The sequence below is a fragment of the Gadus morhua genome, chromosome 8 (assembly GCF_902167405.1).
Source record: "Gadus morhua chromosome 8, gadMor3.0, whole genome shotgun sequence".
NCBI classification, from domain to species: Eukaryota; Metazoa; Chordata; class Actinopteri; order Gadiformes; family Gadidae; genus Gadus; species Gadus morhua.
Genome location: NC_044055.1, coordinates 8,566,766 through 8,587,296, shown reverse-complemented (window position 1 = coordinate 8,587,296; position 20,531 = coordinate 8,566,766). Strand labels below are relative to the sequence as shown.

Below are 20,531 nucleotides of genomic sequence, written 5' to 3'. Positions count from 1 at the left end.
AGGCTACAGGCTCTCCTGATTAACTATATTACAAAATAATATTTTCAGTTCTAGGTTTCTTTTAAACACAAGTAGAAACAATAATATAATAAAAATAAAATAATGGTTAGATTAAATAAAAAGTAACAAAGTTTCTTTGTTGATTATCCTCTACAGTTAAATAACTGTGATGTTAATATTTGTGGCCCTTCTTTGGGCCTTGGCTGACATCTGGTCACATTTGTTATTCATTTATTTCAACGTTATCAGTTTACGATCTACAGTGATACATTGGTGTTCCCCTAACAGTACCAATACTCACAGAATGTATTTCTGAACTTAGCATGGACTGCAAGGTGCATTCCATTTTCCATGAAAGCAATACTGGGTGCCCCCAGACATGGTGGTTGGTATCACATGTCAGTCATGGTCTAGTCACTACAACATATATGTAGTACACTGTACACAGTACACTGATCTCACCTAAGTGAAGCACCCATACGTGATTCTGCGCCTCTCATTAACAGCAATGAATTGCTGAGCAATTTGTCTCCTATTTAGGTTGTCCAGTTTATCTTTGTGGATATGACACACAGCAACTCTTTTGAGCCGAGACTGTGTCATTGTGCTTCTGAGCCAGGTTTTTAACCTCCGAAGAACACTAAAGCTTCTTTCAGCCTCATCGGAGGAGGCAGGCACAGTAAGAAGCAACCGCACAAGTATTTCTACTTGTTCAAAGAGACCCCTGACTTCTGGCAACAGTCCTTGCAGAATGGTTGCAGCTTCTCTGCTTGACTGAAAGTCATACTTGGACTTGAACATTGCTAATTGCACTTGAAGAGAAGGTCTGTACACTTCTGGGCATTGCAGCAAAATATCATCATCTGTCACTCCTGTTAATAGCACTTTTTCAAGTTTCCTGATCATAAGCGGGGCCTATTGTGATACATTGCGGAGCCCATTGTGTGAACCTAATTACAAAGCATATCTGCACAGCCTCTTCTGTTGTTCGTGACTCTTTTCAGTGGGCTCATGAATTGGGAATTCTGTTTGGCCAGTCAATGAAGATTAAGTACATTTGCGACAGTAAAAGGAATACAGTAGGAATACAGTAGTAGTAGTGAAATTGTTGTAGAGTTTAACATCAAAGTCCCTTTTATGCTATCAATATTTTCTCTCAGCCAGTTATAACAGAGACGTTCAAAGGACTTTGGTTATAATTTCTCCTCACCTGCTGTGAAGACCCGCCCTGTTCATTCCTGCTGCTGCTGGACTCTGGTCCACTGTCTCCTCCCTGACCCTGCTCATCTATTGTATGAAGATTAAAAACAATATGTGCAAAACAATAGTGAGCAAGTTCTGTGCAGAAATGTGAGGAGTGGGTTTATTCCTAGGTGGTAGAGTAGCCAAAACTTGTAGTCAAGTAGGAGTGTTGTTACTTTAGAACAGGGGTGTCATACATACGGCCCGGCCCGCGAGATGATTTGATCAGGACTTGTAGAATATATATTTCTGAGTATGTCAAAAAAATAAGTAAGTCTCTAGCCCATTCCTGTGATGAGCTATGATTTTCTAAAGAAATAACCAAAATGCTCACTCCAGCCGCTAGGGGCCAGCCAAAATAAAAATAAAAAAGAAGAAATTCTACACTTGTCCTTGTTTTACCACAATTCAGACAACTACACAACTTCAATTCAGTGTGACATCACCATTACCAAAATGTCTTTGTCAAAAAGAAGAAAAGTGGATTCAGAGTGCAGAGTTTTCTAGGAAAAATGGACTGAGAATTATTTATTCACAGAGGTGAATTCAAAAGCAGTGTGCTTGGTATGTAATCACCAAGTTTCAGTGCTCAAAGAATACATTATTCGGCGCCACTATGAGACTCATCATAAAGAAAAATATCACCAATTGAAAGGGCAACTAAGAAAAGAAGAGATAGACTAATTTGTAGCTGGTCTGAAGCAACAGCAATCTACTTTTACTTTCAGCCTCGAGATCAGTGCTGCAGCAGTGAAAGCCAGCTACCTTATTGCTCACGAGATAGTGCAAGCATCCAAGCCATTTTCTGATGGTGAGTTCATGAAAACATGCATGCTGAAGGCTGCAGAAGTCGTGTTCCCTGAAAAGCGATCTGCCGTTGCCAACATTAGTCTGTTGAAGAACACTGTTGCAGATAGGGTAACAGAGCTCTCGGGAGACTTGGGCAGCCAAATGAATGACAAAATCAAGTCATTTATTGCTTTTTCGGTTGCAATTGATGAGAGCACTGATATAACAGATATTGCTCAACTGGCCATATTTATTCGGGGTGTTGATGAGACTTTGACAATCACAGAGGAGTTCCTTCATTGGTGCCTATGAAGGACACTACAACAGCGAATTACATATTCAGCTCTCTCGTTGGAGTGCTGGACAAGGTCGGAGTTGACTGGTCCCGTGCCGTCAGCCTGGGTAGAGATGGCGCACCGTCAATGGTCGAGAGAAAGGCAGGCCTTGCAAAAAATCCTGAGAGAAAGTACAGACCGCAAATGGGGGACAAGTTTTTGGGCATTTCACTGTATTTTGCATCAAGAAGCGTTGTGTTGCAAAACACAAAAAAATGATCATGTTATGATTGTGGTTGTAAAAAGTGTAAATTTCATCAGAGCGGTCTGAATCACCGTCAGTTTGACACTTTTCTCAGAGATAATGACATTCAGACTGATCTACCATACCACACTGAAGTACGGTGGTTAAGCCAAGGTGCCGTGCTCAAGCGTTTCTTTGAGGTACGAGAGGACATTGGACAGTTCATGGAGAAAATGGGTAGCCCAGTGTGGGAACTTAAATGTCTGCAGTGGGTGCAGGATCTTGCCTTTATGGTGGATATTACACAGCGACTGAATAATCTTAACAAAATGTTGCAGGGCCGCAGAAAAATAGTCACTCAGTATAATGACAGCATCCGCGTATTTAAATTAAAACTGTCACTCTGGGAGACGCAGCTATCTAGTGGTGTCACCGCCCATTTCCCATGCCTAACCGCTGTGCGTGCGACCGGAAGTAATGCTGATATGGATCAATACAAAGACAAGATAACAGGATTGCTGCAGGAGTTCGAGCGGAGGTTTCAGGTCTTCTGTGAACTAGAAAAGGTATTTGCAGTTTTTCGCCCCTCATTTAGAGTCAAGCCTTCTGACATGCCAGCTGACATCCAACTCGAGATAATTGACTTGCAGTGTGAGACCAATATGAAGGAGAAATTTGCGTCTGTGGGCTTGGACACATTTTATCAATATCTCTTGCCAGAAGGAATTAACATCCCTAGCTGCAAAGGTTTTATCCATGTTTGGGAATACCTATCTTTGTGAACAGGTGTTCTCTGTAATGAACCTAAATAAAACAAAGGACCACTCAAGGTTAACAAACACACACTTGAATGACATTGTGAAATGTGCTGCTACTCATGATTTGACACCTGATATTGAAGCACTCGTAAAGGCTAAAAAATGCCAAGTTTCCGGAGCAAGCAGCAGGAAATAGACTGCAGTCAGAAAAAAACTAAGTTAATCAGCAAGTAGGCCTGGGCAAAATTCTTGTGATGCTCTTTCAGAAATGTTGGCACTCTGATGAATACAGATCTGTGAAAATAAGTTTACTCAGGTTTCATGTTAAAGACAATGAATATATTGCAGTATATCATTCTCAGCTTCAGTAGCCTACAAAACAGTTTGATTTGATGTAGCCTAATCTCATTGCTCATGCACTGCTATAACTCTTATGTTTGTTCATTTTATTTATATGTGCACATTGAAGTCAGTATGATAGCTTTCTTCATAGCTCCCACTTGAGTTTGTTTAGTGTGGTGAGTTGGTTCAGGTGTTCAGATGTAAAAATGTATTCCCTCAACTCTATAAAAATAAAGCAGTTGATAATAAATGTGAAATGCATTTTATTTCAATTCCATTGGCCTATCTGTGAATAAATGTGTTGTGCTAACATATATCCTTGTGATCCGTGATTATTATTTACTGGTCCGGCCCACTTGAGATCAGATGGGCTGTATGTGGCCCCTGAACCAAAATAAGTTTGACACCCCTGCTTTAGAATAATATAAGTAAAAAAGTATTTTGCAGTAAAACAACTCTTAAGAGTACAATTTATCCAAAAAATTACTCAAGTAAATGTAACAGAGTAAATGTAACTAGTTACTATCACCTCTGCACCTAGTAAGCGATTTAACACAGGTAGCAGTTGACAATTGTTAACTAGCTTAACTTGATATATTGACATTTATTAGTCAGTCATCATTTAGCTAAACAACTTGCAACAGCATTACCCAACTTACAAGGTTTGTTTGGATGCTGGTTTGCTGAACATGCTGGTTTGGCTGCTGGTTTGCTGAACATGCTTGAAACAGATCTGATTCAACGTCAGTGTGATTGAAATCACAACACGGCAGTGATGTTTGCCACCTAAAAAAATGTAATTGAATGGTTGTAATGGCTGTAAAAAGTGCGGGGCACAGAGGGCACAGATACGGAAAGTGCGGGGGACATGTCCCCCGCGCACCCCGCGTCCACTACGCCATAAACGTAGCCTACGGGATGGTATATTTTTATATTATGGTATATTCAACAAACGACTGAATTTAAAGCTTTTGTTGATAAGGAAAATGTCTTTGCCACACTTCCGACTGGATTTTGTTGCTCAGTGCTGCGTCAACCGTTTCGTCGCAATGATTGGTTGTTGGCCTATAGTCCAATTGTGTCAAGTGGCCTTTTGATCTGCGCACATTGGTGACGCGTTGGTGACACGTTGCTGACGCCCCCTTGGCAATTGAAAATGAACGGAGGGGTTCCAGACTAATTGCAATTTTTCGGATAAATTTTCATATGATGCTTTGTCTATTGCACGTTCACACATACTCACACATACTGCAGTTGTCTGGAGGCAAGAGAGGAATGCAATATTATATTATTTGTATTACTTTAGGTATCATTATTATTACAACTTTTTTTATGTTCAACAGCAATAGGCCGTTACACATTCAACAGTATGTGTGTGTGTGTGTGTGTGTGTGTGTGTGTGTGTGTGTGTGTGTGTGTGTGTGTGTGTGTGTGTGTGTGTGTGTGTGTGTGTGTCTGTGCGCGTGTTTGGGTCAGTTTGTCAACTCAGCATTCAGTAAAGGCGGTGAGTATGGCCCCTCCTTTTTGATCTTTTGACAAATGTGGAAATGTCTCTCTGGCAAAAAAAAAAACAGGACGTCACAAAACTCTTAAGATTGTGTCCCACTACAGGGAATGCACACAACTTACGAGTCTGCTGCTGGCAATGCAGGGATAGTGTCTGTGTGTGTCTGTGTGTGAAAGGTTATCAGTGGAATATTAGCCATGAGGATAGCAGCGGTAGCCTTTGTGTTCTTCATCCAAACGTTTCCATGTCTGGCGTCAGACGGTATGTACTTTCCGTATACTTTATTCACTTTTATAAAGCGTAAAAGGCCCAGTTGACCTAGTGCGTGTGTGTGTGTGTTTGTGTGTCTATGTTTCATAGTCATTGGAGACATGTCTAAATGTCTTTGACAATGTATCCAAACCAGTGTTTGTTGCTCTAACAGTAACTATAACTACTATATGTCTTTCTTTGGGCCAATTCTGTTCCATGAGGTGAACGAGCTTGGGAGCTATCCTAAGATCCTGAGTGAATTAATAAACCAAAACCTTTTCATCCTCTTTAAAGACATGATCATTTATTTATCACCATTAAAGACAACAGATAACAATGCAACGCACAAAATTCTTCAACGATCCTTTCGCATTGTGTTTGTTTCCGTGCGAAGAAACACCTCCGACTTTCTCCACAGGATTTGAGTACCCCACATACACTCACTCTATTTCTGCCACCACTCAAGGAACACGGCCGTCTCTCTCTTGTTTCCACAGACTCCCCCTTCATCCTGGTGGGTAAGAGCAGCGATGATTGCGTGGTGTCAAGAGGCAGGGACTGCTCCCAGATACGCTGGACCTCGGCCAACCGTCTGATGGTCACCGGGCAGAAGAAGTGCCTTGGGGCGCAGGGGATGTCGGTGGGCAGCTCCATCAGCCAGTACGACTGCGACGACAGGAGCAACCTCCAGAAATGGGTGTGCAGGAACGGAACCCTGCTCGCCCTCAAGGACTCAAAGTATTACATGATGCTGAAGCCCGACAAATCACTGGTTCTCAGCAGCAATATAGGACCGAACAATGAGTTTGTCATCCGGGGCACCGGGGCGGGGGCCTGTCTGAAGACACACAGAGGTACGGTGAGAGTCGAGGAAAGATGGTTGAATGTTTCTTCAGTTGAACTCCTTAGCTTGTTTTTTCGACAAGATGGTTTCAACATGCTTTGTTATTTTTTGTCGATTGGTTTTATTCTTTGTGAGTTCAAATGGGCTTTACGTAACAGTATTTCACAGAGTTTACAGATTCTATAGGAAGCTCATTTCAAGAACACAAAATTGTTCAACTAAGTTTCGTTCTGCTGTTCTGCTGTTTTATGGTTAATAGTACAAAGAAAAAAATAACTCGTCCCAAACCATTGTGTCATTCCAGAGCATTACACTATTGAAGGGAACGCGTTTGGCAAGATCTGCATGTTTCCCTTCCAATACAAGGACAGATGGTTTGATGAATGCACCAAGTTTGACTCAAGCATTAGCAGGCCCTGGTGTTCAGTTCTAACCAAATCAGAGAATGAACACTGGGGTTACTGTCCATCCACGGGTAAGCACTCCCTCTGGAAATACCATTCATTTTCACTGTAATGACCATCGATATCAGTATCAGATCCAGCAGTCCCAAGTGGCTAAAGAAGAACTCCTGGGGGGACTGGGCACAGAGGCTGGGCAAGCAGAAACCAAACAGGGAACCAAAATGAACTATGGGTGGAGCTACGCCTTGTCTGTTTTGTAAAGGGGATATTGCAGAGATATTGATTAATGTGGGTGGATTAAGTTTTGCAAGGGGAATGTAATGGGTATTTCTATAGTGGCCAGTCTACATAGTGTTGTTTTGAAACCTTCATAGAAAATTTTGTAGGAATCCTGTTTTCAGGACAGGAGGTTTTCCAACCGGGTAAACAGTGCTAGTGCTGGATTGTATACGCGTTAGCTAATCAGGAGGTTAAGATCCCCGCCTCCGGCGACATAATTGGTCGAAATCGTTACGAATACATTCTTAAGCCTGATTTGTGAGACTGCTTCAATATAATAATTAAATATTATCATCTATGAATACATTATTATAATTATAAAAATTATTAATTTGGGCATGAAAAAAAAAAGAATCGTATTAATAATTATATATATATATTAAAAAAAACATTTCTCATCCCCAGCCACAAAGTACTGGCAGGCCAACATTGTATCAGGAGCTTACTACCAGATCAACATGCAGTCAGCGCTGACCTGGGATCAGGCCTTTGCCAGCTGCAAGCAGCAGGGCTCCAGCTTGCTCAGCATCACAGAGCCCAGTGAGCAGGGGATCATCACAGGTACTGTGCTCCCAACACACTACTCACTCTCCGGGGTAGGGTCAAAAGTCTGTGTGTGTGTGTGTGTGTGTGTGTGTGTGTGTGTGTGTGTGTGTGTGTGTGTGTGTGTGTGTGTGTGTGTGTGTGTGTGTGTGTGTGTGTGTGCGCGCATGTATTGTCTTTTTGTCCCCCTGCTAATACCATACATGCACCCTATCCTCTGTTTGCAGTCATGCTGGGTAAAGGGCAGAATCGCCTTTGGATGGGTCTCACCATGGACCAAGAACACGGCTGGCAGTGGGTGGATGGGAAGCCTTTTCGTTACCTGAGGTGGGACTCTGGTAGGTATGCCTCTCCATCACACCATGTAGCCTAAAGGGACCGCTCACACACAAACGATGGGAAGGGCAGGGACTTAAAACTGCGCTTTAGGAATGTTTTCGGTCTTGGTGTGAAAAGGGAAGTTTAAGAATAACTGCAGTCTCAAACTGTCCTCAAGATTCCGAGCCCAATCAGCGTCCATTGGCAGCTGATTGGCAGCTGTACCCACTTGGTAAACAATGCATGTTAATATAGAATTTGTCTCGTAACAGTCTAGTTCAAACTATTTAAATGATCGTTCTGTAAGAATTTTCATTTTATTTTTAAATCAAATTCTAAAATGAGTTGGTTTTGTCCCGTCTCGTCTTGTCGTTTAGGTCAGAATTGGCCTTTATTCTTGTTCTGAGATGTACAAACCTTACAGTTCGAACCTTAAATCTAGCTGGCTGGCTGTGTTGGATGTCTGTGCATAGTGCATCAGTTATACCAGCACCACACAAGACTGTGTCTCTCTTCTAAATATGGAGACTGCGAGTGAGATTGAGAGTCACTCTAAGCAACAGGTGGTTTGCGAGGATTATGTATTCCTGCTTGAACTGTACATGTAAACATTGAGAAACACTGATCGTGATGCTGGTGTCAGTGAACAGGATCCAATACCAGGGCATTTTAAAAGCATTTATAATCAGAGATGTAAATTGATGATCTGCTTTTACAAACAACGTGTTTCGGTATGAATAAAGTAATGCATCAACATCTTCTCTCAGGGCATCCAATACAGAATCCTGGATACAATTGTGCCATCATGGACTCAGGAGTGCAGTACTTCTGGCAGACCATGTCCTGTTCGAAAAAACTAGGATACATCTGCCACAAGGCCGCCACCCTGCCCATACAGGCTGAAGGTACCTGGATTAGTTACTATGTGACGATTTGTGTTTCGTTTTTTAGGAATGAGGACTTTTTATTCTAATAACGTTTAAATATATTTTATTAAATTAAAAATACAGGCAGTGCAGGTTTAAATATATAAAAATTCGATCTATTATATTATATTCGGATGCAATTGAATCTAACCTATTTTACAAGTAAGTTACATGTATCCCAAGTATGTCTATTCTCTGCTATTTTGTCCTACTGCGTGAATGTTAAATGTTGGCTTTTGCGAGGGCCAATCTATGTACAGTATACTTAAGTACTCTCTCTCTCTCTCTTCATGTCTGCAAACAGTAGAGGCAGGGTTTTGCCCTAGTCCTTGGATCCCATACAACGGTCACTGCTTCTACCTGAACCGCACCAAAAAGACCTGGCCCGCAGCCCAGACGGAGTGTGGCAAAAGCGGGGGATCCCTGGCCAGCATAGGCAACATAGAGGACAAAAGCTTTGTCATCTCTCAACTTGGATACGGTACGGCACTAGAAGGAACATCCTCATCAGCGCTGTGTGACCAGTAGTTTGTATGTGTGATGGTGGCAAACTTTTAAATGGGAAATTTTCAACTGAATTTAAACATTTAAAAATGTGACATCGTTGGACGAAAGGCAGAGGGAATTCCTATTGTGTGTATTCGGATTACAATTACTTTAAAGGGTAGTCAGGTGCATAGAGCAACCGGTTGAGTCGGGCGGTGGCCTACTTCTTTTTACCCCATTACCCCAAACTGTCCAGCATTACGTGTCTCATTAACAAAACCTCTGCAGTCGTCACGGATGAACTCTGGATCGGGCTGAACGACAGAAAAATGGAAGGCCTGTTCGACTGGATCGATCACAACACCGTTCTCTTCACTAGCTGGGAGAAAGGATCCCCCAAATCGTCTGGGGCCAACGAGGACTGTGTCCTACTCAGAGGAGAGGTACTATTTCAGACTGGCTTCGCGTGTGGCACAGCGTCATTTGCTTTCCACACCACCACACAAGCTCAATCTTTTTTTGATAAGCCAATAATAGTTCTAAGCGTCGTTATGTCACAAAATGATTGAACAAGAGAGAAAATGTTGCGGGCCTATCACATGTTTCTTCTCTCTCATGCAGAACGGTAACTGGGCAGATCGCTCCTGCACGGAGAAGCATGGCTATGTCTGCATGAAAATAAGCGGCTCAGAATCCTCTGGCGACGAAGTGCCCATGGATTTAGGATGCAAACCTGTAAGTGGAGAGGGATTTCTGATTTGTTGTATATATATTGTTAAAGGTGCGATATCCGAGAACGTTTGGTTTGAAATGTCCTCTAAAACACACTCTGTAATGAAGGCTGGTGTAACTTTAAGGCTATAGAGATCGAGGTTTGCTGCCCCAACTCTGCAGCAGTGAGGATTCATCTCTTGCTAAATCTCATGTGACAAGCGCCAGGCCCAATGATATGGGTGGGCGGGGTTTGGAGAGAGAAGGAGGAGGAGGAGCGGAGCAGGTTTATTAGAACGATGTTAGCTTAAAATGTAAAATCTTGCATGCACCTTTAATGCATTAACATATATAGTCTGTTCAATTTAAACTACAAAATTTTGAGAAATACAGATTACAGATGACAGATTCAATCATTATTTATCAGATATTAAATTTGATTTCAAAGAAATATTAGAAGACCATAATTGCATGACATCAGTAGCTCCAGTAAAAGTTACATATTCAAACATTTGCTTCACTTTAAAGGAGAAGTGAAATGAGAAGCAGAGCTCATATAATTAATATAATACATACCTCTGCAATATGATATTTTAGAAAACCTATCGTAATGACCTTTTGTCTTCAGAATTAGATTTGTCTTTCCTCAGAGACAAACACACAGGTAAACCAGCGTTGTGTTTACCTGTTGCATGATTAATTAACATTGAGCTGAAATATGCCATGCTTTTATCAGATGAGGACAGCCTCATCACAAAATGACAATTCATTAGATATTGATTGAAATGTATTCTTTACAGTACTTTGTTCCTAAGATGAATGAGGATGTCTACCGCATACTACATACAACGTGGAACCGTTTGATCACAGCAGGGGTCGTGTTTGTTCGTAGGGCTGGAGAAGGCATGGGTCTTACTGCTACCTGGTGGGCTCAGAGACTAAGACATTTGATGAGGCTAAAGAGGCATGCAAGAGCGGTGACTCTTACATGGCTGACGTTGCCAATGGGTGAGCCATTCAAATCATGAAGCCTGTTGGATAACTACATCATTCATACACATCAACAGAAAACACTGATCGAAACCATTGTATTTATGCCTCTTTTCCGACTGCTGCAAGGGTGGACAATGCTTTCCTGGTCAGCATACTCGGGTTGAGATCGGAGAAATACTTTTGGCTCGGTCTCTCGAACCAGGGAAATATCGATGATTTTGTGTGGATCAACTCAAACAATGTGAAGTTCACTCACTGGAATGCTAACATGCCAGGTATGAGGCTATTATTACATATGATAGAGAAAGGAATGTACATTTATAATATTTATTTATTTAAATTACCTGGTGCTAGAAACATGAATACCAAAAGTTTACATTCAAACCCCCCCCCCCCCCGGCCCCTTCTTGTCGAACCCAAGCACACCTGCAGGGTTGCGTTGCCATGAACACAGGCGTGTACGCCGGACTCTGGGACGTCCTGCCCTGCACCAACAAGGAGAAGTACGTGTGCAAGCACCTGGCTGAGGGCGCCGTGCTGACGGCGGCCCCGCCCACCCTCGCCACCCCCAAGTGTGCGGAGAACTGGAAACCGGTGGGAACCCGGCAGATGTGCGCCAAGGTACGGCTTTACCGTTCACGTGACCTCACGCGCGTTAGTCTTCTCCGGCGGCGCAGATCTGACCCCGAACGTGCCTCAAGGCGGATGCGGGTACGATTCGCAAAGACAGAAAGAGCAGAAGATTTTTAGACCAAACAAAAGTCCCCTTCTACCCTGCTCCCTCCGCCCTACATTTCTACGATATTAAGGCAGAGCATCTTCATCCATCTATATTTTCCGAACAACAGATGAAAAGCGATCATTTAGAGAGCTGATTGAAAAGCAGATCTATATAAAACCTATCGCACCTTTAAGACATAGCATTAGCATTCAAACGTTTCAATCAGGGAAAAACACTGTAGCCTATTTAATGATAGGATCCCTTTTGACGAAGAGAAAAAATTCAAATCAAATCGGTCTGACGGTTGGTTGGCGATTTCCCTTCTCTGTGTGACAGTTCTTCACGGGACCCCGCTCGGGGGAGAAAACCTGGTTCGAGGCCAGGGACTACTGCAGAGCCATCGGAGGGGATCTGCTGAGCATCCACAATCAGTTAGAAATGAAAACTGGAAGGTAATGTAATGACCCAGAGTACAGAACACACAACCTAAGGGGACAATAAAGGCCTGAGACAGACAAATACCAGCTCCCCCCCCCCCCCCCCCCCCAGAGAAGTCCATGAAACCTCTTGGAGTCCGGTTGTTATCGGGATCCTTGTTATTTTCCCGATCATGCATATACCCTATGCTTATACGAATTAGGTTACTGGCCACTCGGTAATTATTCTCTTCGTAATCGTGGAAAGACGTTAAAAGGAAAAGATCCTGACGTTGTTGCTGCATATGTATTATGTACATGTGTAATGTTTTGTCCATGTTTGGATATTAAAATAAAAACAATATTTTTTTCAGCCATGGTAAGGCTTGGATCGGCCTGAGCGAGCCCACCCCAGGGAGCGGCTACCAGTGGTCTGACGGCACGCCGGTACGCAGTTCCACTGTTCCACCATCATTTAAATCATGATGTCATCATCTAGAACACTGGATCATGCTATGGTGTTGATCCCCCCCCCCCCCCCCCCCCCTCATGTTTGTCTGCTCGACTACCGTGTTTTGTTTTTGATTTAGTTATTTTAATTTCCATGTTCCTGCCCACATTGTAAAGCATCCTGGAGTCTGAAAGGCGTTATATAAATCAAATGTATCATTGTTATTTTCTTTTGTTTCTTAGCTGAACTTCTTGCACTGGATGAGTGAGGAGCCAAACAACCAGAACAGCGCAGAGTCCTGCGTGGAGTTCCGGATGTACTACTGGGATGAGGAGGGCTCCTGGAACGACGTGCACTGTGAAACCTACAACGACTGGATGTGTCAAATCCGCGCCGGTACACTCTTTGGTTCTTGATTGGCATTTTTGGTATTGCATTATCATAAAACACAACTTGTGACTTGTTACAAGATAAGAAAGCCGCTTTCGTACTGCTTGAACCCCCAATTATTAAGAAAGTTTGGGGTTTTGACGTTTTGACTGAACGTTTTCCTTTGTTGAGCAGATACTGTTTCTAAATATTCTCTATCTTATAACCAACAGGTTTAACTCCAAAACCCCCTCCAAATGATACCACGACAGGTAAAAGGATAATGCATGACATGACATGTATAGATAGATCCGTAAACAATCCAAGTTATTGGTGAGCTATTGCTTAGCCATCAAATATAATATCTAATATTTATGCATTACATTACCCAATAGAGCCACTTCACAGAGGCGTCGTCATAAGACTCACACAGGTGTCACTCATTGCAATAAATTTGGATTTTCTTCTCTATATATACCACGGCACATGCAGTCAACAAAGTGAAAATATCACACATAACATAAAAGTAGCACACCTGTATTTGCCCTACGACGACTCCCTTGTGTAAAGGCTCTATTGGAAGATAGAAAAAAGGCCCCCCCTAAATAATATGTATTTCTTCATTTTTTATAGGGTACATCAAACATGAGGATGGCTGGCTGGAGTGGGGTACGAGCCAGTATTACATTAACGACAGGGTGATGGCCATGGAGGACGCTCGAAGCCATTGTAAAAAGGGGCACGGCGATTTAGTGGTCATCAACAGCGAGGCCGAAAACATCTTTCTGTGGAAGATGGTATGCAGTGTTCAGTGGTTCAAAACTTCCAGTTCAAGGATAGGCTTTTTGTTGACACCGAAATTAATTAACTAATTAATGTGTGTGTGTGTGTGTGTGTGTGTGTGTGTGTGTGTGTGTGTGTGTGTGTGTGTGTGTGTGTGTGTGTGTGTGTGTGTGTGTGTGTGTGTATTTATGTGCATGCAGATAGCAAGGTCTTATGGATCCTATTATATCGGAATGCTTGTGGATTTCGATCAGACATTTGGGTGAGTATATATAAGATAGGTAACCTGACATTTGATATGCATTGGATTTGATATGATATAAATATATGTCATCAAAGATATCTGACATTAGCCATAACTCATGTTCAATGAATTCAATCGCTACCAAATCACTTTAATCAAATAATCAAATTATTTAATTGATATTGAAAATAAAAAGTATTTTCAACTTCTTTATTTCTTCTATACCATGGCAATTTCTTTACCTATTTTCCTTATTCATTTATCTTTACCGGAAATACATTTCAATGATGCGGCTGAAAACACAACTAACTTTTCTTGCACTGTTTAAGGTGGATGGATGGCTCTTCAACAATGTACCAGCGTTGGGACGAGAATCAACCAGATTTTAGGAACAACGACGAGAACTGTGTCATGATGTCTCACCACAGTGGTACGGTCGACTCCAAACACACTTCAGACCCTCACACATCCCTTCAACAGAATCGAACCAATCTAGTCCACCCTTGACAGCGCCCACATGCATATAACACAAAACCCTCAAGTTCAAACAATAATGTTGAAGGTGACACATTATACCCCCAGATGTGAGTGTGATTAGCCATTACAAGCCATTTAGAAAATCGGCCTAATCACACTCACACATGGTTGCACAATATGTCACCTTTAAAGTACACACTCAACGGAACACGACATTGGCCTGTGAAGTCAAATATAATACGTTAAAGTACATAAATACATAATAAAGAATAAATCATGGTATGTATACATCTGGTCTCCACCATAGTGCCACTGTTGATTTGGCCCTGTGTCGCACTGTGTTTTAAGGGTTCTGGCATGACATCAACTGCGGCCATGAGCATAAATCCATCTGCAAGAGGAGCACCTCGGTGACCATCAACAGCACCGCCGCTCCCACGGAGGCCCCTAAGGGGGGCTGCCCGCTCGACTGGTCCATATTCCAGTCAAAGGTCAGAGGTCACGCTTAACAGCACTCAAAGCAAACTAGTTTGAGGGAAGTAACCCCGAGCCAATGTTTCGGTGAAGGAGTGTTTATGTTTTCCTTCCTGTGTTTAATTCATGTGTGCGGTTGTTGACTTTTTATTTCAGTGTTATAGAATCGTCAATTCACGAAAGGACAAATGGGCCGAAGCTCGGAGACGGTGTAATTCAATGGGGGGAAACCTAGCCTCCATCGTTTCAAGAAGTGATCAAGGTATGCTCCCGATTGTCCAGTCACATATTTACATCTGGTCTGATTGGACTGTTAAAAAAAATGGCCGCTTTTTCTGGTGTGTTAAGAATGTCCACCAAACCACAAAGGCATGCACAGGCCTACAGTTTGGTGATGCTGTTTTTTTTTCAGCGTTCCTGTTGACGCGCATGAGTGAAACCGGCTCGGGAGACCTCTGGATCGGTTTGAATTCTTTGGAAAAGGGCGAATTCTTCTGGACAGACGGACGGCCAAGGCGGTACACAAACTGGGGTTTCAACGTAAGTGTAGGCGCAAAAAGACAATGTGTCTTTTGAATTTCTGTTTGCGAACGAACACGTACACTTAATATTATTCTCCATTTCAGAAATACAAGCGCCCTGGATCTTTCTATAGCTCATGGAGTGATGTAAGTAGTAGAAGTGTCTCAAAGTGAACCCAACTGGCATCATATAAGCTGTTATAAAGGTTTTACTTGAAAATGCAAAACTGCTATGCTCAAGTAAAGGAAAGATTAAACGCAACTAATCCCACTCATACAAATTTTAAAAAAAGATAACAGAAATATAACATTAGCAAAGCATGTTGTTGTCTAGTTGTAAGCTACTAGAGTAACAAAGTTGTGCTTGATTCTTGATTATGGAATGAACCATACTATGGATTCGCACATGGATATAATATCAGTGCTTTAAGCTTGTTATGCTGCTTATCATACCATGCTTACACAGTCTCCTCAACATAACCTTTTGCTCCTTACCAGGAGGGCTGTGTAGTGCTGAGCGGTAATCAGTCCACCTATGGGAGATGGATTGGGCACAACTGCAATGAAACTTTTGGATACGTTTGTCAGCGGAATGTGGGTGAGCTCTCCTTTTGTCCTCGAGCACGCTATGCTGCCTCTGATCTGTGGAAGAACCGGGTCCAACGAGGAGATTTTCCTCTAAAATAATGTTTTTGAATCGTGTGATGAACTATAATTTTTGCACCACCGCCGCCTTGACAGATTCGCAGTTCCAAAGCCCGACAGGACCTCTGACTCCGATCACCTACGTCAAGATGGCCAACGACTCGGTGAAGATTATCACCCAGAACCTGACGTGGAGCGAAGCCAAGGCGCGCTGCCAGCAGGACGGGGCCTATCTGGCTAGCATTCGGAATGAATGGACGAGGGCCTACATCGAGCTGCAGGCAATCAATCTGAACTCTTCCCTCTGGATCGGTTTGAACAAAGGAGAGGTACCTACCAAGATCTTTTTTTTTTTTATAATAATATATTATTTTCCAAACACATACATTAAATAGCTTAGACAATCGCAAAACCTTTTTAATACAATCAATAAAAATGTGATATTCTTTTTTTCGGTAGTTACCCAAAATCTAGTAATGGGATAACTTGTCCACTAATGATTCATTTTAGTATTAGGCCTGGTTTAGCCTTCTCAACGGAATGTGTTTTGGGAGTAATCCAATGCGCTCTGGCTCCGCAGACCGGTGGTTACTTCAGATTCATCAGCGGCTGGCACCTGACCATGGCCAACTGGTCGCCGGGGGAACCAACCGAAAATTCCTGCGTCTACCTCGACGTCGACGGAATGTGGAAGACGGGACTGTGCAACATGACCATGAAAAGCGCATGTTTACAGTCCTCAGGTACTGCAAACCTGCGATTGGAAAATGTCTGTGTCCCTCTTCCCTCTGACATTGTGACTTCCTTATGAAAATCTAACAACAGCAGCATGATGATCGACTCTCCCTATGTACGCATAGACGTTGCCCCCACGGATTCCACCGAATACGTCGGCAGCTGCCCCATTGCCACTCAGGATGAGCGGTCGGAACGCAAGTTTGCCTGGATGCCATTCAAGGCCCACTGCTACGTCTTCATCACAGAGACAGTGGAGTGGGCCAATGCAGCTTCGGATTGTTCACGACATGGTAAGAGAGCCTGGAACAACGATACACCTGCATGCGTCAGGTGCATCAACTCGTCTCGGGAAACCCCATTTCCGTCAGATCAATCTGGCCTCTAGCCTGTTACATTTTTTTAAATACAAAATAATTAGGACCGATCATTAGTACCGATCATTACGGAATTCGGCAGTCTGCAATCGTAAAAAAAACAATGCTGGTGCCCAAGGAAAGTGTAGAAATCTTTAGGGCAATCAAAGCTGTTTTATCTTTAATTGAGTAAATAACGATGTTAAAAGATCAACAGAAATCTGCACGAGGGATTTCTCAGAGAATATGTTTTTGCTTAACTTCCAACCAGACTTGGCAAGGGCGAAGAGAGCGAGAGCATCCCTTAGGCCTTGTTCAACTGCAAGGGAAGTCGGTCATATGTGACTCAGACCGGATTTGTAACAGTGTGTACAGCACACAAATGGTTTTCTGATCAAATTCAGACTTCGGCCACTTTCATATGTGGTCCTGAATCAGATATAGGCCCGATTTTTTTGTTGTTGAAGACTAACCCGGCGGTGGAAGATGTCAGTGGAGGGGCATTGATAATAGTACTTAATAGTAGTAATTTATTTAAAAGCAGCCTTGCAATCCTTCAGTTTTGAAGGCGAACGGTTTCAGTGAAGCCACTCACGTCACGATCCCACCAATTCGGGTTCGACTCCGCGTCCACACACACTTCTAAACAGAAGTCGCAGCCATTGCTCCTGAAGAATACAACGTTATCATCTGCTCCTGAGTCCGCTGGCTTCCACTGCATGAATTGACTGAACAAATTAAACCGTAAACGCTGACTTCAGAGGCCTCCTCGTATACTTCCTTCCCACAGCATGCTGCGTCTTACGACTTTGTTGTTGATGTTTTGCCCATGTGGGGCAGTACGGAGTGTGTTCAGTTCACACTGAAATCTGATATTTGCCACGAATTAAAATGTATGTGAGGGGCTTGGAGTTTTTTGGGTAACATAAGGCCTCCTCTATATTATTTTATCAATTGCTGCCTGGTTAAAGCCAGACTGATATTAATTAGCGTAATGCTGACTTAAAAGCTAACAATATCTGGATAGCCTCTAAGGGAAAATTAAAAAATATGTTTATTCTTATTGATTTTGAAGGTGGCATCCTAGCCAGCATCGAGGATCCTGAAGAACAGACCTTCATCCAAGATCAAGTGTCAATATTGGCCGATGGCCAGAGCTCCTTCTGGATCGGCCTGTACAAGACACATGCAGGTATAGGATTCACCAAAATAGAAATAAAGAGCTCTATGTTTACCCCTTTCTATTGCATATTAGGTAGTTCCATTCTTCTGTATTTTTTATTGATTTTATTTGGGGAAACTTTTGGTTCCAATAATATTCTGCAAGTTTTTGCAATCCTTTTTCATTCGTTCACAGGAAAGTGGAATTGGCTGGACAAAACCATCGTGGACTACACCAACTGGGATGAGGACAGCCCAGATGAGTCCAACAGTTATGCAAAGGTCCAGTCGTTAACCGGGAAATGGACGACGGGCCGTAAATGGAACGACAGAGCCTACATCTGCAAAACACCCAAAGGTATGTCCATTCTTTGCTTTTAGAAACGGCAAGTGTGGTAGATTGTAGGTGAAGAATAGTCAAGTAGTTAGGGTAGTGGTGGTTTGGATTCCCCAATGTCAACAGCTTAACCTTTAATCATCAATTACAAACTGAATGTACTGTGAGTCAATATGGATAAAAAAAAAAGAAATTAAAATTGTGTACTAATTATTTTCTTCACAGTTGCTCTCGTGAATATGATGCCAACGGCTGGTAAGTACTATTTCTACTAATTTTTCCTAATGAGTTTTGGTTCTGCCATTAATTAAATAATCAATTGCAGAGCTATTGTCCATTTATTGAATTTTTAAATCAGCAATCAATATTTGTTCCTACACAGTGTTTATATGGGCTTTCTCTTTTATTGTTAACACTTTCTTAGCCAGCTATGATCTGCTACTGTTCCTTTACATTTATCATGATCAATTCTGCATTCATTTTGATCATATTCTATATTGATCAAATGTGTATTTCTGTTCTTTATCTTGTAGCATCTCATACGATTCAGAGCAAGCAACGTGCTCACACAAGCCTGGTGGTGGTCGTGATCGTGTTTTTTCTTGCTGGAATAGCGGCCCTAGCAATCTTCATCTTCAAGAAATCTGGACGATCCTTTCCAAAGCCAGCTTTTGAAAACCCCCTCTATTTTAATAGAGAGTGCCCAAAGCCTGACGTGGTAGATACCAATCAACTGATAGAGAACGCAGAGAAAGACGAGGAAGACCAAGCACCAATTATAACGCTGTGATGTCATCACACGAGTCAACATTGTGCTGGTCAACAGTGGGGGGTACTGTGGTTAATCTTTGTACTGTCAGAAAACAGTAAAGAAAAGGCCTCTGAAGAATAAGTCCCGCCTCCGAGGCTCCGGTTCTCTCGGTCAAATGTCTATGGAAAAATAACATGGCGTCTTTGAATGATCGTGCATAGCAAACTCTGTAGGGGGCGAAGAAGTAAAAGCTGCGTCACGTTTAGCTTCGACTGGGTTCTGGGATTGTCGGTGCCGTTAAAGCAGCATTAACAATCATTTACTACTTTGACGGCACCGACATTCCAGAAACCCAGTCGAAACTTAAAGGGGACCTATTAGGCTTTTCGACTTTTATGACCTATAAACGTTGTTATAATAATTGATAGTCATGTTTAACCATACACAAGAAACAATGTAGATTTTCGGGAAACTCTTCCTCTCATTTGGGCGCTTTCAGAATTCTCTGTCAAGTTGTCCCGAGTGTTTAGCGCTCTGCACAGCCACCCCAGACTGTCAGCAGGGAATACGTTGAAATGCATGTACGTCATTATTTGACACTTTAGTACGGTTAAACATGACTATCAATCATTATAACAACGTTTATAGGTCATAAAAGTCGAATAAGCATAATAGGTCCCCTTTAATGGAAAATGTATAGTTCAAAACGTGACACAGCTTTTACTTTTTCGCCACCTAGTTTGTTATGTGGGAGGGTTTTTTGCCTCGGAGGCGGGACTTATTCTTCAGAGGTCTATTAGAGTAGGAAGAGAAACCTTGGATCAGTGGATCTGCCATTATGTCAATAAATATATATAAGTATATATTTTACCGAATCTGTATTTGAATGTATAGAATTTCCATTCATTATATCTTTAAGGATAGAGTTTCTTTGTGAATTGTATGCTTGGTCTCTAGAGTAATACTTGTTTATAATTGCTGTTCAATTACTAATTTGAAATAAATATAAATATAATCTTGTATTGTTACATCATACAATGTACTTTTAATTTAATAAAAAATCATACATAAAGAAAAGGAATTTATCCATTATTGCGGCAGGATGTATGTATCTTAATCACTACAATGTTAGTTAATTGTATAGAAGGGTGTAACTAGGCAACAAATACAATTTATA

At 42.1% G+C, this 20,531-nt stretch overlaps 1 protein-coding gene across 1 annotated transcript; it reads left to right on the top strand.

Moving 5' to 3' along the window:
• The first annotated feature begins 5,249 nt into the window (after nucleotides 1–5,249).
• Nucleotides 5,250–20,374, top strand: mrc1b (mannose receptor, C type 1b). The gene is made up of 31 exons (XM_030364758.1): nucleotides 5,250–5,418; nucleotides 5,907–6,263; nucleotides 6,558–6,728; nucleotides 7,342–7,497; nucleotides 7,707–7,817; nucleotides 8,565–8,702; nucleotides 9,028–9,204; nucleotides 9,498–9,652; nucleotides 9,831–9,944; nucleotides 10,813–10,928; nucleotides 11,040–11,188; nucleotides 11,335–11,534; nucleotides 11,971–12,086; nucleotides 12,425–12,497; nucleotides 12,744–12,897; nucleotides 13,104–13,142; nucleotides 13,504–13,667; nucleotides 13,854–13,915; nucleotides 14,227–14,327; nucleotides 14,723–14,865; nucleotides 15,005–15,110; nucleotides 15,261–15,388; nucleotides 15,475–15,516; nucleotides 15,868–15,967; nucleotides 16,111–16,343; nucleotides 16,595–16,757; nucleotides 16,875–17,042; nucleotides 18,181–18,297; nucleotides 18,463–18,624; nucleotides 18,829–18,858; nucleotides 19,137–20,374. Exons 1-31 carry the CDS (start codon nucleotides 5,355–5,357, stop codon nucleotides 19,391–19,393), a joined length of 4,266 nt encoding a protein of 1,421 aa, XP_030220618.1. The 5' UTR covers nucleotides 5,250–5,354; the 3' UTR covers nucleotides 19,394–20,374.
• Nucleotides 20,375–20,531: the final 157 nt, after the last annotated feature.